This window comes from Coregonus clupeaformis, chromosome 4 (assembly GCF_020615455.1).
Source record: "Coregonus clupeaformis isolate EN_2021a chromosome 4, ASM2061545v1, whole genome shotgun sequence".
NCBI classification, from domain to species: domain Eukaryota; kingdom Metazoa; phylum Chordata; class Actinopteri; order Salmoniformes; family Salmonidae; genus Coregonus; species Coregonus clupeaformis.
Window position 1 is genome coordinate 22,356,864 of NC_059195.1, and position 26,420 is coordinate 22,383,283.

Below are 26,420 nucleotides of genomic sequence, written 5' to 3' on the forward strand. Positions count from 1 at the left end.
TTCAAATTTGGCAACGATTGGGCGATCATATTTCTGTCTTCTTTGTCCGAAAACGGTGTACACGTTCGAGTTGGATTTTATCGACAGCCTCGAGTGGGATTTGAAGCGCTGTATGCAGGAAATCCTTCGTAATATTCTCGGTTATTTCTCCCTCCTTTTCCTGAATACCCGTAAGTACTAGATTTTCTCTCATCGATCTAGTTTGGATGTCTAGTGAGGCTTCTCTCAGAAGGTTGGTCTCCTTTTTAAGTTCCCTAACGTCCGTTTCCATCTTAGTGACTGTCACTTTTAATTTTTTGGTTTCTTTCTCCATTATCGCAGCTTTTTCGTCACTCATTTCAAGACTCGCTTTCAACTCTTTTACGTCCTTACTGACCAATTCTAGTATGCCCAATTTGTCATTTATCGACTTCAACAGGTCGCTTTCCACACTTACCAGACCCAGTGGTGAAAAGCATATATCATCTGTATCAGTCGACGAGTCGCGTTTTCTCTTGGAGATTGGTTCTCCTCGTTTATCTTCCGACATGTTTGGGTGTTGCGTGTTGTTGTAATATTTGTCGATATATTTCTCTAGCCTTATGATTTGTTTATTTACTGTGAATATATGAAATGCTAATATTTAGTCTAACTTACTGATTTTGAATATTATGTTTTTATCTTGAGGTGGTTTGTACCGCTTTCTATTCAATACGCCATCTTGTCTCTACAGCCAGTATTTGTTTTATGATGTAAACTGGACGATTTAGCAGCTTGCTTGGTTCAAATTGAAAGACTCACTTATTCAACATGAATGGGGGACCGTACTGAGAATTGGGTCGTAATTTCAATCACTATAATTTCAATCAGAATATTATTACTATGAATATAAATTGAATATATGCTTGTCCAAAAACAGCAAGTGTTTGTTTTCTTGCCTGTAGCCTAATCAGAAGAGACAGTTACCTAAATCTGATTAATTCTAATAATAGCGGATACGCGATTGCAATAGAGCTGTGACCATGATCACAATTGTTAAACTAAACATGGGTATTAATTATTGCATGATAAAATAAGGCTACAACAGCAATCTAGTCTTGTGAAAGTTATCAAGTTAGTTTTCTTTACCTTACGATAGAGGTAAATGCAGAACGTTGTTTGAGAAAGTTATTTTATTTTTTTCTACTGGAACGAATAGAAGTTTCCATGATTTAGCCTGCGAGTGAAAGTGAGTAGTAACGTTACTCACTGAACTCAAACAGGCTGTAAGGGATAAAGAGGGACATGTTGGAGCAGAGGCATGAATAAGTTAAATGTGAAAGGTTTTTGACAAATTCTAATTATTATTACTCAAATTTATAGTTTGGGTAACACCAGTGATTTAAGCAAACAGTTAATGTATTCTAAAACGATAATCTGTTTCCGTTACGTGGAACAGTGTCAAGAAATTAAAGTGGATTGCAACTTTTTGAAAGTTCTAGATTTGTTAAACAACAGGTTTATATTTTTACTAAATCAATGCAACGGGTTAAAATGTTAACATTACCGGAAAGGGGCACAATCTAAAGCGAAACGGCTATTACCTATGTTGTTGGACATTGGTCCAGTAATGATACCAGGATCATTTTACATGGTTATGGAAAAGGGAGACCAGTCATATACGGGAGTGAATTGTTAGACTCGGTGATGAGATACATGTTGCCGTGTCTAAGGGTAGTATATGCAAAATAAAGGATAAATAAAATGATGGGGTAGATTAAAACACACAATGTATGATTGGACAGTGGAATTATCTTCATCATGTTTTGTTTGTAATTAAAACGTTTGGGTTGCTGATTCAGATGTAGTATAGTGGATATTGACGACATGTACACTTTCTCTTCCAGGAGAATGGGGGTTTCATTATCTATCTTCCCGAGTCTGTGGTCTTGGGGAGAGCCGTTAGTGAAATTCGGCAGTTTTATAAGTATACGAGTATCCGGATTAGTCCGTAGAAAGGGTGCTACCAAATTAAATAAAGCCTGGCCATTTCTGTTTGTTTTTGCCATATGGTTGCAAATACCAACTTACCGGTTATGAATATGGGCTAGTGCCGAGGTATCTTAAAGGGGCACACACATGGAATTTTCTGACGTTTTTCTTTTCTGAGTTTTCATTGAACACATGTGAAGTCTTTTGATAAGAAATGTACTGAAGAAACGTACTGTAAACCTGGGATACGAAATGTATGATATGTTTGACTGTTTTTACATAATTAGTCTAATAGAGAAAGCAACACTTATTTGAAGGGTTTGACTGACCTCTGACCTCTGTCCTGACTTTCTAGTGTGGTTTGATCACCCTCACTGGAAAGCCAAGAGACATTGGATGATGAATTTAAGGTCATTTGTAATACTGATTTGAAGGTCATTTGTAATACTGATACTAATGAGTTAATAGTTCATAGCCCTATTTGTGATTCACTCCACAGGGGGAAAGAGAGGGCTGCCCTTGAATAAGGGTAGGCTGTCTTAAGTCTATTTTCCTAAAAAATGTTTTATGGAGTTATTAAGGGTAGTGATTCTTATTCGATTTGTTTTATTTAACCTATAGGAGTGTTGTTGTTTTTTCACATTACTCATGTTGTGAGTCGTGTCAAAATGGGGGAATTACCAGTCCTTTTAAGTTTTTGGATTGAAGTTTACACACCTTGAGTGATAGGGGGGAGTGTATCGAGTGATATATGAAGGAGTGTATTGTTGTGTTGTTTGATCTGTTTGTTTCGATACAAATCTCACCAGATTGGGTCTGCTGGATTGTTGGGATTTCTCCCGATGGGTTAGAGGTCTAACTTCCTGATCCTGTGACTCTGCGGTGAAGCCGACAGTGTGATAAGGGGAGTATATTAGAAATTGGTATTAAGAATAATTGGTAAAAGTAATAATTTGTCATATAGTTAATGCTTATCTGGATTTCCTGAATCAGAAATGAACTCAACTAAACTGTTGTTCTAATCTGTCCTCTTTCGAGGTTACTACAGATGGTGTCTTGATCAGGGGCGGTGTGTTCAATAGGGCGATATGGGCGACGCACTGCCCAACGGGAAAAGGAAGGGATTTTTTTTCTAATCAATTATATCACGGCAACAGTAGTTATCAGTGTTCTAATCTAGACGTCTGATCTGCCACTAAATGTCCAATCAGGCTAAAGTCGTGCTTCAAATGGCCCCGCCCCTTTTGGGGCGATTTCAGTCAGGTTGAAAATCGCCCCAGAAGTCTCTCATAGACTCTCATGTAAAATCTTTTTTTTTCAAATATCAGAGCTTTCAATACAATCTCTATGGGTTCCGGGACGGCTTGCACTTACGCGCTTTCGTCATACGTAACATAACCATGAACGTAACTAAGAAAAGAGCGGGTAGCAGCGTCAATCAATTCACGTACTACTGTCAAGATGGCTAGCGTTCAGTGCAACTCGATTGTCTCTTTGAAAGAAGTTCCTTTTTGTCGGCGAACAAATCAAGATAAATTGGCAACGAAACAATTAGGACCTCCCAGACCAAATTTAATAATTCAACAGGTTTCTACTAAAGGGGGAAAGTCCTACACCCGAGGATTTTCCAAAAAATTGGTACGAACGAAAAACCTGGCTAGCAGGCTGCGATGTAGCTAATGCAGTCTTCTGCTACCCCTGCTTACTCTTTCACCCTGAAGGCGGCACGGCAGACAGCACCGCTTGGACAGCGACTGGTGTAACGGACATGCACCATCTTTCAGAAAAGATTAAGAAACATGAGCTGTCAAAGACCCACATGGATAGCTGTTTGAGATTGTCTACTTTGGGGAGAGTGAACATTGCCACTCAACTGGATGAGGGATACAGGCTAGCTGTCCGCCGCCACAACGATGAGGTTAGCAAGAACCGCCACATCCTCAGCCGGCTAATCCAGTGTGTGAAGTTTTGCGGAGTGTTTGAGTTAGCTTTGCGAGGCAAAGATGAAACTGAGGGCTCCACCAACCCTGGTATTTTTCTTGGACTTGTCAACTTTGTGGCACAATTAGATGAGGTGTTTTATGGAAATGCATATTGTTTATGCAGTGTTGAGGAATGTGAAAGAACACCCTTGATTATTTTTACTGTGATAACTTATTTTGCTTTTGTAAGCCAACACTTTTGAGATCAGTCAATAAATGCTTCTGGTATTGACTTATATGCTGCCCCTGTCTTCATGTTGTTGCTGGACATATCTTTTTTAAAATGTGTGTAGGTCACCTAAATCATCAGAAAAATTGCCCCCCCTGAGAATTTTTTCAGGAGCCGCCACTGGTCTTGATGCATAGCAGAGATAATTCTGCTTAGAACGGTGTGAGCCTCAAAACCCCCTATAACCGGCTGAAGAAGAGCGACAAAGGCGTTCAATACGGTCCTGTCCTGCACCACTTCTACAGAGAGACCTGAGTCAGAGCCAGAAACCTGTATACAGCATCCAATCGAAGCTATCAACTGCTTTTTCTCTCATGCCTTTTCTCTCAGGAGTGTCACATAAGTTCACGATGAGTGAGCATGGAGAGAGATCCATTTCAAAACTTCTCTCATGTTGCTGGTATACTGGTTGGCAAATGGACAAGACATAATGGGTAGTAAAGGTGGTGGTGGCCCAGGTGAGACATTGAAATTGGGACATTATCATGGGCCATCCACTTTGAACTATGAAGCTATCTGAAGAACACAATGAAGAGACGCCAGAAGATTGAATGCCGGGGAAGGAAGGGGTTAGTCAAATGTGCCCGTAATTGATTTGGGCTTGTCTAAAATTGTTTATTTTAGGGTATCAGGTTGATTGAGGAGGTCTATACACTGCTAAATGTATAGTAATTTAGACTAATAATGCATTGAGATACTGATCTGTAATTATAATCCTGAAGAGGAAGTTAATACTAGAATTATAGGATAATTATACTGTATGTTAATATAAATGTACATTCTGTCAGTGTCGATGTGTGCTAAGTTGAGGGTTTTAACTTTGAGTGATAGGACCAATGTGAATCACTAAGAATTGTCATTCTAAATTTGATTTGGATAATTACATGGGTTTTGATTATGATTTGTAAACTGACTGATTGATTTGAGTAAGTTGTTAGTATGTTAATAAATATATGAGTGAAGCAATTAATGTATTAGGGATTTATTGTTTTGATTGTTGTTATACTAATTGTGACATGGGTAAAGAAGTTGTGTGAACTAAAGATGTTGACACTATTCTCAGTATACCCTGGTAAATGGAGAGGGTGATCTCTGATCCTGAGAGTGAAACTTATCCTAATCTATTTGACCTATATCCATTACCAAATTACATTTTTGATGATAATGTTAATACTCAGGAACTATGCTTGTCCTGGGTCATGTTCATTAGGCACCAAACTGAATACATTTTACTTAAACCAGGAATCACTACCTGGATTTGTCCAACAAGATATGCTAATTTTAGTTTCTACAGATGGTGTTATTGGGATGGAAATAGTTATTTCCACTATGCTGACCAATGGTAGTGTGCTCAGTATCAACATAATGATTTTGTTTCGTACTGATAAAATGTATTCCGACTTAGATTGCTGAGAATTGTTAAACAATATTTTAATGTTTATATTATTTCCAATTAAGGATATTTTATGTTAAGGTAAAAAACGCAATGACCCAACGGATGGTAATTTACAATGGTAATATACTAGTGCATGAAGTTTTTTTCCTATATGTTTGAGCTAGTTTTTTTAAATATATGTTTTATTTTTATTAATGTTTTAAAAAAAGTTGTAATTATCTTTTAAATTGAGACTAAGTCTCAAAATGGGGGAATGTCGTAGAATTACAACATTATGTTAATCACATTACTTTTATATTAGAATGTATTCCTATATTAGTACATTCACACGGTCTGTTCTTCTGAGAGGCAACATAATAGGGTTTTTAGAACTCTCCTGTGTCTGTGTCGAACTGAGATGAGCCTCTGAGATTTAAACGCAGTTGATTTGCGATGACTTGGTGATAAGACAACATTCTATTCCATGATTAGTGTCTGTGTGCCTGTCTGTCGATGCCAGGGACAGAATGTTTAGCTTAAAATGTTGATAAACTATTAGGCTATTTCTTCACATTATAAGCGCAGCAATGCTCACACGGCAGTAGACTATAAGCGCGAATGTTCCATTAGCAGGAAAACACCATTCTCAAAAGTGACCACAAATGCGATTATGCATGTAATGTTTTTATTATAAAGGTGCCTTTTTATGGTGAAAATTATCTTCCCCAAACTTTAAACTCACGCTCTGCGTATAGTATGCCAGTTAGACTCTACACCCATTGTAAAGTGATTAATGCGCTTCATTTTAAGAAGTTATTTGGCCACTTTAGTTGTGATACAAACCTTATCAAAACATACTGTATAGAGGCCTATGGGCTAGGCTAGACTATGATTTGAGAAAGTCGCAAAAAAAAGCATGTGCTGTTTCTTGCCTTAAGCTGGCCATCATTCACAAGTGATAATATATCATTCACAAGTGATAGGGTAATATTGTCATCCATCACACTATTCTTGATATAACCTAGTCTTTACAAATACTAAATAATATATGTGTGAAATTTGTTTTGATTTAGAATGGACCATTATTATGCACCTGTCTCGAAACAGGAGCAGCGAAAAGAAATACATGTCATCTACAGTACATTCAGAAAGTATTCAGACCCTTTCACTTTTTCCTCATCAATCTACACACAATACCCCATAATGACAAAGCAAAAACAGGTTTTTAGAAATTTTAGCAAACTTATTAAAAATAAAAAACTTAAATATCACATTTACATAAGTATTCAGACCCTTTACTCAGTACTTTGTTGAAGCACCTTTGGCAGCGATTACAGCCTCAAGTCTTCTTGGGTATGACACTACAAGCTTGGTACACCTGTATTTGGGGAGTTTCTCCCATTCTTCTCTGCAGATCCTCTCAAGCCCTGTCAGGTTGGATGGGGAGTGTTGCTCCACAGCTATTTTCAGGTCTCTCCAGAGATGTTTGATCGGGTTCAAGGGGTCTGAATACTTTCTCAATGCGCTGTATAGGCTACATTTATTAGAATAATAAATGCATTACCTAACTTATCAAGCTTGAAAACAAGTGCACCACAAACATCTTTCCAGGCTGTTGATGCATCCTCCTTCCAATGCAGCTTCTTCCAACACCACGGGTAGGGGAAGGGTATCCATCTGCAAAAGTGAAGCTCAAGTTAGCTCATAATGTTGCTACCTTAGCTGTTGTGCTAGCTAACATGCTATTGAACAGTGACACTAGCATATTAACATGCTATTAAAGGACAGCAACGTATTCACCTAAAAATATGTGTTTAGACAAATCATTAGTTAGCTAGCTAGCTATCACATTAATTGTGCAAACATATGACAACTGACAGATTGAAACTGATATCAACAAAATGTTTTACTTTATCCCATAAAACTAGCCCAAAGGCCAGCAGATGGTAAAATTGTCACGATCGTTGTAATAAGTGGACCAAGGCGCAGCGTGAAATGCGTACATCTTTTATTGAGTACTTACACACAGCAACAAAACAAAACGAAACGTGAAGTCCTCGGTCATAAACATAAACCTACACGGAACAAGATCCCACAAAAGACAAGTGCACAACAGGCTGCCTAAGTATGGTTCCCAATCAGAGACAACAAGCCACAGCTGTCTCTAATTGGGAACCACTCAGGCCAACGTAGAAACACATAAACTAGAACAAGAACCTAGAAAATGAAACATAGAACCTAACACCCAGAAACGAACACATAGAAACTAACACCCTGGCTCAACATATAAAAGTCCCCAGAGCCAGGGCGTGACAGAAATTGAGTCGTTTCATCTTACAATCTTAAAATGAAACATCTGCCGGCCTTTGGGCTACCATGAACCATGACATTGCTAACTAGGTATAAATTAGCTAACACAATTGTAACGTTTATTAGGAAGTTTAATTAATACTTTAAGTTAGACACTCACCAGACAACTTCGGTAGGTAGCTAGATAGCTTGGTTTCCATTTTCCTCCTGACTTTCCTTTCCCCCTGACTGGTCCTCAACGGTTAATGGTCTTGGAACTCATGTGTTCACCAGAAACAGCTTCTGGTAAACTGTTTGCCACTAATGGCAATAAATATTGTTGCCACAGGTTTCCACAGAATCAAATAGAATCTTGAGAGAATTGTTTGCCAGAAAGAAATATCTGGTGAACTGTTTGCCACTAGTGGAAAAAAATATGATTGTTGCCAAAGGTTTGCCGCAGATTCACCACTAGTGGCAAACATTTGCAAACTTCTGGCAACAAGTTACGGTTATGACGCCGAACTGCAGTCAGGTCAAGACCCTGGTGAGGACGACGAGCACGCAGATGAGCTTCCCTGAGACAGTTTCTGACAGTTTGTGCAGAAATTCTTCCATTGTGCAAACCCACAGTTTCATCAGCTGTCCAGGTGGCTCGTCTCAGATGATCCCGCAGAAGCCGGATGTGGAGGTCCTGGGCTGGCGTGGTTACACGTAGTCTGCGTTTGTGAGGCTGGTTGGACGTACTGCCAAGTTCTCTAAAATGACGTTGGAGGCGGCTTATGGTAGATCAATTAATATTAAATTATCTGGCAACAGCTCTGGTGGACATTCCTGCAGTCAGCATGCCAATTTCACACTCTCTCAAAACTTGAGACATCTGTGGCATTGTGTTGTGTGACAAAACTGCACATTTTAGAGTGGCCTTTTATTGTCCCCAGCACAAGGTGCACCTGTGTAATGATCATGCTGTTTAATCAGCTTCTTGATATGCCACACCTGTCAGGTGGATGGATTATCTTGGCAAAGGAGAAATGTTCACTAACAGGAAAGTAAACAAATGTGTGCACAACATTTGAGAGAAATAAGCTTTATGTGAGTATGGAACATTTATGGGATCTTTTATTTCAGCTCATGAAACATGGGACCAACACTTTACATGTTGCGTTTATATTTTTGTTCAGTGAAAATGGGAAAACAAACATGGTAACAACAAACAGACAACTGTCCGATCACTTGAAGTACAGTAACTTCATATTTAGCTTATTTAATCAGAAATCTTCAGTTTCTGTTGAGTAGAGAGTAAATAGGAGGTGGTGTATAAAGGCTTTCTGTGGGTGGGACTGTATTCAAGACTACATTGTTATTGTTGATCACAGTGATTTCACCTCCAAATCTTTGATTAGCACTGTTTACTGCATTGTAATTTGTGATTGAAATAGTGTTGATTGCGTAACACTTAGTGTTATTTCAATGCTGATTTATTCTTTCCTTAGAATGGAATGCTCAAGGATATATAATATTGTATTCTTCATTACCATAGTGGAGGACAAACATAACGTATTTGTGTCACTCTGCTAAAAGGGGTTTTACCAAGAGGAGATGTTATCTCCCCTGGACTGGAGGTGTGGTGTTTGTTTTCCAAGGCAGCTTGCTTCGCACGCCACTGGTCTTTTTGAAGTGTGTGTGTGTCAGTGTGTGAAAGTGTGTGAAGGTGTTTGCATGCAACTGTGCGTGCAAAAGTATGTGTGCGTGCAGGTTTGCGTGCCACTGTGAGCTTAAATTTGCGTGTCAGTGTTTTGGATGGGAGGAGAAAGGGTAGGAGTTGAAGGGGTAACGGTCTAGATTCCTCACGAAACATGAGGTAATACTTTGATATTTAGGGTATAGCTCAATGGTTAGACTCCTCCCAGAGCAGGGTTATTGGTATAAGGGTTAAATGTGACTTGCATTTTGCGTGCTCTGTAATTACTTTTCACATTACTTGTTCATTAGGCAGGCTTCAATTGACCCAGGTTTATTCAACAAAATACATTTAGCAAAAAATGTGTAATGGAAACGGCAGATAGCCTATAGGAGACATTTTCTAGATTGACAACATTTTTATCCATTCAAAAGGGGTGTATTTTTATTTTGTCTAACTTTCTTTATTGCGACAAATGATAATGGGAACGTTTTCTTTTTTAAATAAATTATGATCGTCGAATCATTTTGAAGGTACACGGGCCACATTATGTATCCCGTAACTATAAAGCTCCACTCCACATTTAATTCTAAATGTCTGCTGCTTACTAAATACAAAATGTGAACTATAAAAATCATGTTTTTTTGCAGGACAAGGATTGTCCTGACTTTCCAGAATGACTAAATTGCTTCCACTTACTTTTGTGGTTGGCTGGCAAGTTTCACCATCCAATTATTTCAGATCTACAGGAGTGCAAGTTTCGCCATGGCACAGACCTTGTCGATACGTTGGCACATGAGAATTGTTAAAATATGGCAAATATGAGTAAATGATTGCATTCTATAGCCAACATGCTGGCTTTAGCGGGCTATAGCCCTACCAGAGACGAAACAGATAGGTGGGAGGGCATACAGGCTGTCGCCAATTTATTAATGCGCCTAAATGGGTAATGTAAACACTTCAACCACAAAAATTTTATTGGACACTAGGTTTTTGCGTGATTTTGTTTTGTTTTGTTGGTGTGACGCCATTATGTCCAGCTGTTTTAAGGTAGGTAAATGGAAACGCACCCTAGCAGGCATCTACTTTCTATGCGAACTTTCAAAATGTCGACAAAAAAATCACTGGATAAGTTAATGGAAACATAGCTAATGTCATGCTGAACAATGGGACATTTATAAATAACCGACAACAGTTTATTTTGTAGAACTAAGAAAACCAACAATTCAACTAAAGCAATATGAGTACTATTGGAAATAAGTATAATGCTGTATTATTAATGAGTGTTGTGTTAAAAATAGCTAATTGTTTTTACAAAGAGTTCATTTAAATGAGCGGTGCTTACTTTTCTGGTTTCAGTACTTGTTAAAAAAATGTTTAACTGTTATACTTTCGCTTAAAAAACTATTACATTATAAGTCACTAGCCAGTAGGCAGCTAATCTCGGCACCCAGAACCAACTCAGCTACTCTATATGTTAAGGCTGTCAAATTGAAATGACTAGCGAGCTAATCCTCTCCATGTCATCATTAACCTGAACCATTCAGCCTGCTGATAGACTTCAGTTCACAGGAAGGACTGACTGGGGTTATATAACAGCTTGACTGCACAGGCAGACCCAGACCTAGCAGGGAGACACACACACAGTTTAGTCTGAGGTCCAGCCCCCTCTCAGTAGCACTCAGTGCCAGACCTCAGGGAGGTAGTGTGCTTCTCACAAAACAGCTTGTGTAACTGAGCAGAGAGGCATGGGCTGGGGGAAGAGTGTTCCTGTGCTGAAGCTGGGGCAGGGTCTGAGGCCGGGCCTGAGGCTGGGGCTGGGGCCGGGGCAGGGGCTTAGGCTGGGACTGCTGATTCTGCTGTGCTGCCTTGCCCTGTGTCCAGCGCCTGTCCAGGGGGATAAGGTCCTGGTGATGCCTGTAGACGGGAGCCACTGGCTGAGCATGAAGCTGCTGGTGAAGGAGCTGGCGGCCAGGGGCCATGAAATGGTGGTGCTGATCCCTGAGACATCCATCCTCATCCAGGGCTCCGACTACTACAGGACTGAGACCTTCAGGGTCCCCTACAGCAAGGCACAGCTGGACAAGAACATCAACAAACTGAAGGACGCTGCGTTCGTCAAGGCCCCGGATGTAACCGACATATTTGTGAACGTGCAGCACCTGGTTGACTTCACCACCATGCAGGTGAAAGGCTGTGAGGGTCTGCTGTATGACGAGCCCCTGATGCAGCGACTGAGTGGAGAAATATTCCAGCTGATGCTGACCGACCCCTTCCTACCCTGTGGATCCATCATCGCTGACTCCTTCAACATCCCAGCGGTGTACTTCCTGAGGGGGATCCCCTGTGGGCTGGATGAGAGGGCTGCACAGTGCCCCACTCCCCTATCCTACGTACCACGCTTCTTCTCTGGCAACACTGACCACATGGACTTCCTAGGGAGGGTTAAGAACATGCTCATGTACAGTCTGGAGAGCTACCTGTGTACGGTAATGTTTGCCAGCTTTGACGAGCTGACCAGTAGGTACCTGGATAAGGACATGACGTACAGGGATCTGCTGGGTCACGGGGCGATCTGGCTGCTGAGGTATGACTTCTCCTTTGAGTATCCCAAACCCAGGATGCCCAACATGGTCAACATTGGAGGCATAAACTGTGGTAAAAGAGCTCCACTCCCAGTGGTGAGTCTCATAACAATATGTTTTAAAACAAACAACTTCAACTGTGCATAGCTGTGCACCCTATATCGATCCAGGTCCAGAAACCTCAAGGGATAGATTCACTGCTGTGGGGAAAAAATGGGGGAAAAAGGGGGAAAAAATGGGGGAAAAAATGGGGAAAAAATTCAGCAAACTTTCAACTTGTTTACATTTACATTTTAGTCATTTAGCAGATGCTCTTATTGAGAGCGACTTACAGTTAGTGAGTGCATACATTTTCATACTGGCCCCCCGTGGGAAACGAACCCACAACCCTGGCGTTGCAAGCGCCATGCTCTATCAACTGAGCTACAGCTATCAAATTCTTCTCATACTTTCTAATTTGGGACAACATCTCTTTTCGAGATCTTGTTTTGACAGACAAACTACATTCTCCTCTGAAGCTCTTCCTCTAATGTTGTTAAAGAGTCAGTTGGAAATGATGAAGACAATTACATTGATGGAAGCCACAATCTACAGTTGAAGTTGGAAGATTACATACACCTTAGCTAAATACATTTAAACTCAGTTTTTCACAATTCCTGACATTTAATCCAAGTAAACATTCCCTGTCTTAGGTCAGCTAGGACCACCACTTTTTTTTTAAGAATGTGAAATGTCAGAATAATACTAGAGAGAATGATTTATTTCAGTTTTTATTTCTTTCATCACATTCCCAGTGGGTCAGAAGTTTACATACACTCAATTAGTATTTGGTAAACGCCATGCTCTACCAACTGAGCTACATCCCTGCCGGCCATTCCCTCCCCTACCCTAGACGACGCTGGGCCAATTGTGCGCCGCCCCATGGGTCTCCCGGTCGCGGCCGGCTACGACAGAGCCTGGATTCGAACCAGGATCTCTAGTGGCACAGCTAGCACTGCGATGCAGTGCCTTAGACCACTGTGCCACTCGGTCTAAGAAATGTCATTCTTCTGCTGGAGGTGTAAAACACAAAAAGGGGACATATTTGCATACAGTTGAAGTCGGATGTTTACATACACCATAGCCAAAAACATTTAAACTCAGTATTTCACAATTCCTGACATTTAATCCTAGTAAAAATTCCCTGTCTTAGGTCAGTTAGGATCACCACTTTATTTTAAGAATGTGAAATGTCAGAATAATAGTAGAGAGAATGATATATTTCAGCTTTTATTCATTTCATCACATTCCCAGTGGGTCAGAAGTTTACATACACTCAACTAGTATTTGGTAGCATTGCCTTTAAATTGTTTAACTTGGGTCAAACGTTTCGGGTAGCCTTCCACAAGCTTCCCACAATAAGTTGGGTGAATTTTGGCCCATTCCTCCTGACAGAGCTGGTGTAACTGAGTCAGGTTTGTAGGCCTCCTTGCTCGCACACGCTTTTTCAGTTCTGCCCACAAACTTTCTATAGGATTGAGGTCAGGGCTTTGTGATGGCCACTCCAATACCTTGACTTTGTTGTCCTTAAGCCATTTTGCCACAACTTTGGAAGTATGCTTGGGGTCATTGTCCATTTGGAAGACCCATCTGCGATCAACCTTTAACTTCCTGACTAATGTCTTGAGATGTTGCTTCAATATATCCACATAATTTTCCTTCCTCATGATGCCATTTATTTTGTGAAGTGCACCAGTCCCTCCTACAGCAAAGCATCCCCACAGCATGATGCTGCCACCCCCGTACTTCACGGTTGGGATGGTGTTCTTTAGCTTGCAAGTTCCCCCCCTTTTTCCTCCAAACATAATGATGGTCATTATGGCCAAACAGTTCTATTTTTGTTTCATCAGACCAGAGGACATTCCTCCAAAAAGTACGATCTTTGTTCCCATGTGCAGTTGCAAACAGGCTTTTTTATGGCGGTTTTGGAGCAGTGGCTTCTTCCTTGCTGAGCGACCTTTCAGGTTATGTCGATATAGGACTCGTTTTACTGTGGATATAGATACTTTTGTACCTGTTTCCGCTAGCATCTTCACAAGGTCCTTTGCTGTTGTTCTGGGATTGATTTGCACTTTTCGCACCAAAGTCCTTTCATCTCTAGGAGACAGAACGCGTCTCCTTCCTGAGCGGTATGACGGCTGTGTGGTCCCATGGTGTTTATACTTGCGTACTATTGTTTGTACAGATAAACGTGGTACCTGCAGGCATTTGGAAATTGCTCCCAAGGATGAACCAGACTTTTTTTCCTGAGGTCTTGGCTGATTTCTTTTGATTTTCCCATGATGTCAAGCAAAGAGGCATTGAGTTTGAAGGTAGGCTTTGAGATACATCCACAGGTACTCCTCCAATTGACTCAAATTATGTCAATTAGCCTATCAGAAGCTTCTAAAGCCATGACATCATTTTCTGGAATTTTCCTAGCTGTTTAAAAGCACAGTCAACTTAGTGTATGTAAACTTCTGACCCACTGGAATTGTGATACAGTGAATTATAACTGAAATAATCTGTCTGTAAACAATTGTTGGAAAAATTACTTGTGTCATGCACAAAGTAGATGTCCTAACCGACTTGCCAAAACTATAGTTTGTTAACAATACATTTGTGGAGTGGTTGAAAAACGAGTTTTAATGACTCCAACCTAAGTGTATGTAAACTTCCGACTTCAACTGTATCTGCAATATTATATAAATAATAATAATAATAATAATAAAAACATTCAAATAGAGTTTCTGAAAACAGTTCTAGTTCAATTGAGATGTTTGTTTCCTGACCACATCTTTCAGCTTGGGGAAGGCAAAAAGGACAGGGCAGATGTGCAGAGAAAGTTAAAGTGTGGTTCTTCATATTTTGTATAAAGAGAAGTATTGTTCAACATTCACTTTGGGAGAGTGTCCCTCTCTGTACTACCCTCCATTCTCTCTCTTTTCTAAACAATGTGTTCAGCCAGTGAAACCTGAGCCAGGAATAGCATTTATGTGTCCCAAATGGTGCCCTATTCCTTATACAGTGAACTACTTTTGACCAGAGCCCTATGGGCCCTGGTCAAAAGTAGTTCACTAAATGGGGAATAGGGTGTCATTTAGGACAGACCACAGTTCTTTCCTCCTGGAATGTGGCCACTATAATCTAACAGAGGAACTGAGGCGCCCTTCTAGTTCCAACCCTACAAACCAAAGGAAGGGAAACCACTCTGCAGGGATTGTTCTGTGGGGTTAGGGTTGGGGTTAGCTGTGATTGTTATATGGTTTATTATGCCTTTATCTTCTATGAATACAGGGTGTGTTATCAAATCATGGTATCCTTTCACAACTTCACCCTCCCTCCTTCAGTCAATGTTTTGCTAACTAGACGAAAGACTGTTCTATCACTGATGTGTGGAAGTTAAATACATTTTTTTAATGTGAATTAAATCATTTGATGCCTTGTCTGTTTATATTGTCCAATGTGAAATGTTGATGACCACTATGAGGTAAGGTTTCACACAGCAGTTGCTGTTTGTGTTTTCTGCCTGTATGTACAGTGAGGGAAAAAAGTATTTGATCCCCTGCTGATTTTGTACGTTTGCCCACTGACAAAGACATGATCAGTCTATAATTTTAATGGTAGGTTTATTTGAACAGTGAGAGACAGAATAACAACAACAAAATCCAGAAAAACGCATCTCAAAAATGTTATAAATTGATTTGCATTTTAATGAGGGAAATAAGTATTTGACCCCCTCTCAATGAGAAAGATTTCTGGCTCCCAGGTGTCTTTTATACAGGTAACGAGCTGAGATTAGGAGCACACTCTTAAAGGGAGTGCTCCTAATCTCAGTTTGTTACCTGTATAAAAGACACCTGTCCACAGAAGCAATCAATCAATCAAATTCCAAACTCTCCTCCATGGCCAAGACCAAAGAGCTCTCCAAGGATGTCAGGGACAAGATTGTAGACCTACACAAGGCAGGAATGGGCTACAAGACCATCGCCAAGCAGCTTGGTGAGAAGATGACAACAGTTGGTGCGATTATTCTCAAATGGAAGAAACACAAAATAACTGTCAATCTCCCACGGCCTGGGGCTCCATGCAAGATCTCACCTCGTGGAGTTGCAATGATCATGAGAACGGTGAGGAATCAGCCCAGAACTACACGGGAGGATCTTGTCAATGATCTCAAGGCAGCTGGGACCATAGTCACCAAGACAACAATTGGTAACACACTACGCCGTGAAGGACTGAAATCCTGCAGCGCCCGCAAGGTCCCCCTGCTCAAGAAAGCACATATACAGGCCCGTCTGAAGTTTGCCAATGAACATCTGAATGATTCAGAGGAGAACTGGGTGAAAGTGTTGTGGTCAGATGAGACCAAAATGGAGCTCTTTGGCATCAACTCAACTCGCCATGTTTGGAGGAGGAGGAATGCTGCCTATGACCCCAAGAACACCATCCCCACCGTCAAACATGGAGGTGGAAACATTATGCCTTGGGGGTGTTTTTCTGCTAAGGGGACAGGACAACTTCACCGCATCAAAGGGACGATGGACGGGGCCATGTACCGTCAAATCTTGGGTGAGAACTTCCTTCCCTCAGCCAGGGCATTGAAAATGGGTTGTGGATGGGTATTCTAGCATGACAATGACCCAAAACACATGGCCAAGGCAACAAAGGAGTGGCTCAAGAAGAAGCACATTAAGGTCCTGGAGTGGCCTAGCCAGTCTCCAGACCTTAATCCCATAGAAAATATGTGGAGGGAGCTGAAGGTTCGAGTTGCCAAACATCAGCCTCGAAACCTTAATGACTTGGAGAAGATCTGCAAAGAGGAGTGGGACAGAATCCCTCCTGAGATGTGTGCAAACCTGGTGGCCAACTACAAGAAACGTCTGACCTCTGTGATTGCCAACAAGGGTTTTGCCACCAAGTACTAAGTCATGTTTTGCAGAAGGGTCAAATACTTATTTCCCTTATTAAAATGCAAATCAATTTATAACATTTTTGACATGCGTTTTCTGGATGTTTTTGTTGTTATTCTGTCTCTCACTGTTCAAATAAACCTACCATTAAAATTATAGACTGATCATGTCTTTGTCAGTGGGCAAACGTATAAAATCAGCAGGGGATCAAATACTTTTTTCCCTCACTGTACATACAATTCCATTGCATAGTGAAAGACCACAATTCATTGTGTGTTTGGTTCATCGTGTGTGTGGTTCTGCGGATATTTCAGAGAAGGGTCTACTTGCAATAACTGTGATATATGGTTGTTTTTTTCCTACTAAACTAAGTTGAATGCACTGACTGTAAGTCACTCTGGATAAGAGCGTATACTAGATGACTAAAATGTATACTGAACAAAAATATAAACGCAACGTGTAAAGTGTTGATCCCATGTTTCATGAGCTAAAATAAAAAATCCCAGAAATGTTCTATACGCAAAGAAATAAAAATGTTCTCTCAAATGTTGTGCACAAATTTGTTTACATCCCTGTTAGTGAGCATTTCTCATTTGCCAAGATAATCCATCCACCTGACAAGTGTGGCATATCAAGAAGATGATTAAACAGCATAATCATTACACAGGTGCACCTTGTGCTGGGGACAATAAAAGGTCACTCTAAAATGTGCAGTTTTGTCACACAGCACACAGATGTCTCAAGTTTTGACGGAGCGTGCAATTGGCATGCTGACTGCAGGAATGTCCACCAGAGCTGTTGCAAGATAATTAAATGTTAATTTCTCTACCATAAGCCGCCTCCAACGTTGTTTTAGAGAATTTGGCAATACATCGAACTGGCCTCACAACCGCAGACCATGTGTATGGTGTTGTGTGGTTGAGCGGTTTTCTGCCAGCCCAGGACCTCCACAACCGGCTTCTTCACCTGCGGGATCATCTGAGACCAGCCACCCGGACAGCTGATGAAACTTAGGATAATTTCTGTCTGTAATAAAGCCCTTTTGTGGGGAAAAACTCATTCTGATTGGCTGGGCCTAGCTCTCAAGTGGGTGGGCCTATGCCCTCCCAGGCCCACCCATGCTCCCAGGCCCACCCATGGCTGCGCCCCTGCCCAGTAATGTGAAATCCATAGATTAGAGCCTAATGAATTTATTTCAATTGACTGATTTCCTTATAAAATCGTTGAAATTGTTGCATTTATATTTTTGTTCAGTATAAATGTAAAAAAATTTTTTGTTAACTAACCCTTCCCCCGTACCTCAACAGGACCTGCAGGAGTTTGTGGATGAGTCAGGAGAGGATGGCTTCGTGGTCTTTACCCTGGGCTCTATGGTCTCTCAGATGCCGGAGGAGAAAGCCAAGCAGTTCTTTGATGCCTTCAGCAGGATCCCTCAGAGGGTAAGGACACCTCGAACACGTCCCAAATGGCACCCTATTCCATATATTGCACTATTTTTGACCACAGCTGGTCAAAAGTAGTGCACTATATAGGGAATAAGGTGTCATTTGGAACGCAAACCCTCATCTGTCTATTACATCATGTTTCCCGCAGTTAACCCTTTCTGACCAACACAATCTTTAAGTATACAGTCTCTACGTCTTCTATAGACATCAACAACTGACAACATATTTTCTAAGAGTCTATTTTCTAAGAGTTAGATTGACCCGTGCGTCAATCTAAGTAACATAATAAAAAAATCCCCATAAAAATCAGTCAGTTTAAGCTAGAGTTATCCGTTTTTTTGCATGGGCTGCGCCTCAAGCCACCGCATCCGTCTATGTCGGCCTTCCGTATCTGCGTGGAAGGTGGCCGAGCTACAGCAGTGTTTGTCAGACCATGAGACATCCCGAAAATCTGCCTTCTCGTGAAAAAGTCTGTAGCGTCCGAACGGTTTGTCCTAGAAACTATTATGTGTCACGGGACCCCACAAGTGTTACAGGACTTGTCTGAAGATAACCTATACAAATGAATGGAAGTATGGAGGTAGTTTTGTGCCAACAGAAATAAGGGGTTAAATATGTGTTAAAAAAACACACAATTATTTCGTGAGCTTTCTGACATCTCCTAGATATAGCACAGACACTTCAAAACCTTATTCCTTATGATTTCTTTTTTTACTGTCTTTTTTGCCATTTATGAATGTGTTATTCAATGCGTTTCTATGGGCTATAGTAGTAAAGGCCAAATTCAATATTTTATCAAATACATTTTTTATATATTTTTGTAATACCTAAAGGGGTCCTAAAATTCAAAATCAAATAACTAAATTATCCATGGTATGACCATCTTAAAACAATTCCATATGTTATCTTAGTTGAGATGTCAGTTTGTAGTAGCACAGCACTATGCGTGTTAAGCATATAGGCAGGGTTGGGGAGTAACAGATTACATGTAATCCGTTACATGTAACAGATTACAAAAACATGTAACTGTAATCTGTTACGTTACCAGCAAAAAAATAATAATCAGATTACAGATACTTTCGAAAAACTAGATGATTACTTCTATGATTACTTTTCTATTATTTTAAGCTGCCTATCATTGTTTTTGCGACCTGTGGACAGCCAGTGAATAATGCGCTCTTGCAACAGCTGCATAGGACAGATCCCAGCCTATGGAATAAAAGTTTGAGGGAGTTCCTCCCTTCTAAACCCCTCAGTGGTATTGTCCTCCATACTGTCAAAAACAAGTTTAATTTAAGAAGACCACGAGTGGGGCTTTTGTTGCTCAATCTCATTAGTGCTGATTTAAAAAAAAAAATCCATAGGCTGGACACATGCTCAAACTCGCACACTTTTGCTAGACTTAAACAGCTTATCAAGATATCAAAGTGTCACCAACAAAAACGTAAACAATAGGCCAATAGTAAATGCAGCATATGGCATTAGCACTTTTTGGTACACTCTTAGAAAAAAAAGGTGCTATCTAGAACCTAAAAGGGTTCTTCAGCTGTCCTCATAGGAGAACCCTTTGAAGAACCCTTTTTGGTTCCAGGTAGAACCCTTTTGGGTTCATTGTAGAACCCTTTCCACAGAGGGTTCTATATGGAACCCAAAAAGGGCTCTACCTGGAACCAAAAAGAGTTTCCTATGGGGACAGCCGAAGAACCCTTTTGGAACCCTTTTTCTAAGAGTGTAGTGCTCAAGCATGCCATTCCATGAGAGCAGCATAAACATCAAAGTAGGCTAATAAGTCCTTAGTTTTTGGGTTATGCTTAAGTAAAACAATTTGGCTAATCTATATTTCCAATTCCGATTCTTGAAGATCAAGGGGTATTAAATGAATTGGAATGATTGGAAATCTGACAGACTTTGGTTTTTAATGTAAAGAAAGTGTTTGTCCTCAGGCCTGGAGGGAAGCCAAAGTCATTCAAATACAATGCTATTTATCTATAAACAAATTAACAACAGACTTTCAGCATACTTATAGAGAAGGGCACTCAACATATACTGCACTGACACAATTGACCGATAATTGGTTGAAATAAATTGACAATAAGAAGATTGTGGGAGCTGTACTGTTATATTTCTGCCTGTGTTTCCATGTATGCTGATGATTCAACCCTATACGCAACCCTAAACAAAGAGTTGCAGTCAGTTTTAGAATGGGTGGCCAGTACTAAACTGGTCCTGAACATCTCTAAAACTAAGACCATTGTATTTGGTATAAGTCATTCTCTAAGTTCTAGACCTCAGCTGAATCGGTTGAACAAGTTGAGAAGACTAAATTACTTGGTGTTACCGTAGATTCTAAACTGTCATGGTCAAAAAATATTGAATGGCTGTAAGTCTGTCCGTGATAAAGAGATGCTCTGCTTTTTTGACACCACACTCCACAAAGCAAGTCCTGCAGGCTCTAGTTTTATCTTATCTTGATTATTGTCCAGTCGTGTGGTCAAGTGCCGCAAAGGACCTAGTTAAGCTGCAGTTGGCCCAGAACAGAGCGGCACGTTTTGCTCTTCATTGTAATCAAAGGGCTAATATCAATACTATACATGCCAGTTTCTCTTGGCTAAGAGTTGAGGAAAGACTGACTGTGTCACATTAATTCCAACTTGTTTGCATAGTCAACTTACATACAGCACTGGGTCTTTACACAGTCCCCAGGTCCAGAACAAATTCAAGGAAACATACAGTATTATACAGAGCCATGATTGCATGGAACTCCCTTCCATGTCATATGAACAGCAAACCTGGTTTCAAAAAACAAATAAAGCAACACCTCACGGCACAACGCCTCTCCCCCATATTACCTACTTGTTGTGTGTATGTACTGTGATAACTGATAGATGCACACACACGCACACTACATGTTCATGTTTTTAAATATATGTAAATTGTAAAGTATTTTGTCTGTAATGTCTTTTTCGTTGTGTGTCGGACCCCAGTAAGACTAGCTGTCGCCATTGGCGTCGGCTAATGAAAATCCTAATAAAACAAAATCAAATATAGCCTAATCATATAATTATCTGTAGTAGAAAACAATGGGTTAGAAGAAGCCTACATAACCAACCCATAAAGTACAATGCAAGGCATGTGTAAGAGGAAGGCCTTAACAACTGTCAAAGATTCCAGCCACCCTAGTCATAGACTGTTCTCTCTGCTACCGCACGGCAAGCGGTACCAGAGCGCCAAGTCTAGGTCCAAAAGGCTTCTTAACAGCTTCTACCCCCAAGCCATAAGACTCCTGAACAGATAATCATGGCTACCCGGACTATTTGCATTGTCCCCCCCACCCCACCCCACCCCCTCTTTTATGCTGCTGCTACTCTCTGTTTATTATCTATGCATAGGCACTTTAACTCTACCCACATGTACATATTACCTCGACTAACCTGTGCCCCCGCACATTGACTCTGTACCGGTACCCCCTGTATATAGCCTCCCTACTGTTAGTTTATTTTACTGCTGCTCTTTAATTATTTTTTATTTTAATTTTTTAGTTATCTATTTGTTACTTAACACTTATTTTTCTTAAAACTGCATTGTTGGTTAAGGGCTTATAAGTAAGCATTTCACTGTAAGGTCTACACCTGTTGTATTCGGCGCATGTGGCAAATAACATTTGATTTGATTTATCCTGCAATAGATGTCATTCAATTGGTAATATTCATTTTTGTCTTCTAATGCCTCTTAAGGGAAAGTAATCTAAAAGTAACTGAAAGTAATTAGATTACGTTACTGAGTTTGGGTAATCTAAAGGTTACATTACTGATTACAATTGGACAGGTAACTAGTAACTGTAATGGATTACATTTAGAAAGTAACCTACCCAACCCTGCATATAGGCCTAATCTCCAATCCACCATTAATCTAATCTAGAACAAGTCCTTTGTCCCCTGTTTGTACTTAACTCTGAGGAATGCTGTAATTACATGGAGTTTCAATGGCATTTGCATATTCTCCATTCTTCATATACTACATCAAGGGTTATGGCAAACTGCTGTTCTATGTTGTTCAGTTTGTGTGGAGATACACTGGAGCTATGCCTTAAAACTCTCCAGACACACATTTATATCCCACTACAAACTGGTGTACCTTCACCACTATATCCAGAATTGACAGATGATTCTATATGACTTGATTAGCTAAGTAAGCTGTTATTCTCTGTGTTTCAGGTGGTGTGGCGGTACACAGGAGTGGTGCCTGAGAATGCTCCAGACAACGTCAGATTGATGAAGTGGCTTCCTCAGAATGATCTGCTGGGTTGGTTTAGTCTCTCATCATCAGAGATAATGTTACAATGATATAGTTCTAATGAAAATCACCTGGGTTACAGAAGTTACAGAGGGGTACTCTTCTCAGTAAACACAACATGCTACTGTTGCTGCCATTGTGCAAGTGAAACAATGTATCTTCTTCTTCTTCATGGTGAATGTTCTATGTTCTATGTTCAATGTTCTAGGCCACCCCAAAGTCAAGGCCTTCATCACCCACGGAGGAACCCACGGTCTCTACGAGGGGATCTGTAACAGTGTTCCCATGGTGATGCTGCCGTTGTTCGGTGACCAGGGTGACAACATACACCGCATGGCAGTGAGGGGTGTCGGGGAGGTGCTCAATATGTTCGATGTCACCTCAGACAAACTGGTGGAGGCCCTCAACAAGGTCATCAACGACAAGAGGTCAGACATCATGCTAATGTAATACAAGGAAGTATACTGAACAAAAATATAAAAGCAACAATTTCAAAGATTTTACTGAGTTACAGTTCATATGAGGAAATCAGTCAATTGAAATAAATAAATTAGGCCCTAATCTATGGATTTCACATGACTGGGAATACAGATATGTATCTGCTGGTCACAGTTACCTTTAAAAACAATGGGCCTCACAATGGGCCTCAGGACCTCGTCACTGTATTTTTGTGCATTCAAATTGCCAATCGATAAAATGCAATTGTGTTCGTTGCCCATAGGTTATGCCTGCCCATAGCATAACCCCACCGCCACCATGGGGCACTCTGTTCACAACATTGACATCAGCAAACCGCTCACCCACACAACACCATACACATGGTCTGCGGTTGTGAGGCCAGTTGGACGTACTGCCAAATTCTCTAAAATAACGTTGGAGGCGGCGTATGGTAGAGAAATGAACATTAAATTATATTGCAACAGCTCTGGTGGACATTCCTGCAGTCAGCATGCCAATTCACGCTCCCTCAAAACTTGAGACATCTGTGTGACAAAACTGCACATTTTAGAGTGCCTTTTATTGTCCCCAGCACAAGGTGCACCTGTGTAATGATCATGCGGTTTAATCAGCTTCTTGATATGCCACACCTGTCAGGTGGATGGATTATCTTGCCAAAGGAGAAATGTTCACTTACAGGGATGTAAACAAATTTGTGCACACATTTTGAGAGAAATAAGCTTTTTGTGCATATGGAACATGTTGCGTTTATATTTTTGTTCAGTATAATGATGTTACAAGGACATGTTATACACTGAATATACAAAACATTAACCTCTTAAATGTAACTACATGTAATTTAAAATAGAAAATACGTAATCCCCGAAAGTAATAAACAATAACTAGTAATGCTGCATACTGGAAGATAGGTTAAAATCTCACCTTTTTGGTATAAATAGTTATAAATTGCTGAGGTGTAGACACTTTTTAGGACACAAGCTCAAATAAACAGTACAAATATGATAAAAATATAGCAGTGCAAACAGTACAGGGACCAAATCCTAACTTGAGATCTACATGCACATATTGAGTTTCAGTGCAAATATAATATTGTCAAAAATGCATGATTTACATGAAAGTCTGAGTTCCTCATTAGAATTCAGCCCCAGGTGAATATTGCACTGTGTAGTGTGACATACTGCTTCCTTGACTTATACTGTATTAGCAGTCATGAGTTGGCTATGAGGAGATTGTAAACACTGTTGCATCTGTCCTTCCTCCCCAGTTACAAGGAGAAGATGCTGAAGCTGTCAGCGGTGCATAAGGACCGTCCCATCGAGCCCCTGGACCTGGCTGTGTTCTGGGTGGAGTTTGTGATGCGCCACAGCGGAGCAGAACACCTGAGACCCGCCGCTCACGACCTCAACTGGATCCAGTACCACAGTCTGGATGTGTTCACTCTGCTACTCACTATAGTTCTCATTGTTGTCATGGTCACCATTAAATGCTGCAAAGTCTGCTTCCACAAGTGCTGTGGAACGAAGAGGACTATGAAGAGGAAGAGTGAGTGAATGTCCTTCCTGTGGCCTAAACCGGGATTCAATCTGAGGCTCATTGTAGAGCGCTGTCGGCAATAATGTGCCTTGTAAAGGCAAGGTCCTGCGTTTTGCTGAGATCGCATTCACGGTAAACGCTGCAGATGTCGGCTCAATCAGAAAGTACCTTCAAATGTCAAGCGCGCTACAATGCGCCATGGATTGAATCCCAGCCCAAGCCATCAGGCGCTAGAGTCCAGGGTAACTATACTGCCCCCTCTAGGCCCTGTGTATATCAGGGAGTGAATAGGCTACTGTAGGTTGAAGGAAATGAATGCCTGACAGAGATTTGCCATTTTGATGTTGGTTTGATTTGATATCTCAGGATAATGTCAAAGTAACTTCATGCATCTGTTGTCAATAAGGCCTGATGCATGCCACCAGCAAGACAGTCTCATTCCACCACAGGGGGTTGGTGGCACCTTAACTGGTGGTAATGGCTGGAGCGGTATGAGTGGAATGGTATCAAATACACTAAATACATGGTTTCCATGTGTTTGAAGCCATTTCATTCGCTCCATTACAGCCATTATTATGAGGCATCCTCCCCTCAGCAGCCTCCTGTGTATTCCACAGTCAGCCACTGTGCCTTTGGTGTGACTCCAGAACTGTTGGCCTGTCTAGTTAAGCATGTGTGATGCTAATTCAAGATCCTGTTTAGTAAAAAGCATGAGCTGACGCACACCCACATTTTTTTGTAGAGATGCTAACCAACAAAGATTAAACTCTGTAAAAATAAAGAAAGTTGCACAGTCAGAGGTGCCAAAACTTTGGTTATTAGGTTTACTTATTAAATTGTTTGGAGTATATATTTTATACAATTCAAGATCCTGTTAACACAACCAATATAGTGACCAGAGAGAATTTGTCTTAGTCTTTGAAAGGCATTTTTTCGACAGTAACAAGCTCTTACTGGATTTTAATTTGATAATTTTCTCACAGCAGGAAAATAATCCTGCAGCAACAGGACATTTGAATTATTGTATGGATTATATTTAATTAATATTTTTTGTAAGGGTTGATACATTCTTTGTTAGGGCATATCAAGTCTGACATTTTAAAGTGGAAATTACAAACTTTAGAAGCCTTTTTAAACCTCAAATATCCTGCAACAACAGGGTGATAAAATTAAGATATTTTACTTGTATACATGCAGAGAAGTAGGCCAACTGTCGCAGCAATAGTCGTGTTCACAACTGAAGAGTATAGCCTATGTCTGCCTTTCAGTGAGCAGGATGTTGGTGAAGTATACCCATACCAATGAAAAGGCTTATTTTAACTTACTGTATTCGCTGATGTAACTACATGAAGTTCATGACAATCCGCTGAAATGCCGTACTGTGCTTTTCTCCTGCAGGAACATTCAGAACTCACACACACATGCACACACACAAACATCAGCACGGACTATAGCTTAATTGGATATTGTTGTATGTGTAACCAATAGCTTAGTTAGCTATGCAAAGTGACAGATAGGTAACCATTTACAGTAACTGCTGTTCATTATTACTCAGTCAATAAACACCATTAGCCGACAGATCAACACTGAACAAAAATATAAACGCAACAATTTGAAAGATTTTACTGAGTTACAGTTCATATAAGGAAATCAGTCAATATAAAT

The 26,420-nt window shown here is 40.5% G+C and overlaps 1 protein-coding gene across 1 annotated transcript; it reads left to right on the top strand.

Moving 5' to 3' along the window:
• The first annotated feature begins 11,043 nt into the window (after positions 1-11,043).
• Positions 11,044-25,552, top strand: LOC121554501 (UDP-glucuronosyltransferase). Its single transcript, XM_041868108.2, has 5 exons — positions 11,044-12,190; positions 18,333-18,464; positions 22,685-22,772; positions 22,972-23,191; positions 24,487-25,552. Exons 1-5 carry the CDS (start codon positions 11,258-11,260, stop codon positions 24,770-24,772), a joined length of 1,659 nt encoding a protein of 552 aa, XP_041724042.1. The 5' UTR covers positions 11,044-11,257; the 3' UTR covers positions 24,773-25,552.
• Positions 25,553-26,420: the final 868 nt, after the last annotated feature.

Bases quoted from the DNA above. Each gene is read 5' to 3' on its own strand.
- LOC121554501 (XM_041868108.2), top strand. From the start codon at position 11,258: ATGGGCTGGGGGAAGAGTGTTCCTGTGCTGAAGCTGGGGCAGGGTCTG. The intron at 12,191-18,332 runs GTGAGTCTCATA...GTACCTCAACAG, and splicing joins AAAGAGCTCCACTCCCAGTG to GACCTGCAGGAGTTTGTGGA. The intron at 23,192-24,486 runs GTCAGACATCAT...CTTCCTCCCCAG, and splicing joins AAGGTCATCAACGACAAGAG to TTACAAGGAGAAGATGCTGA.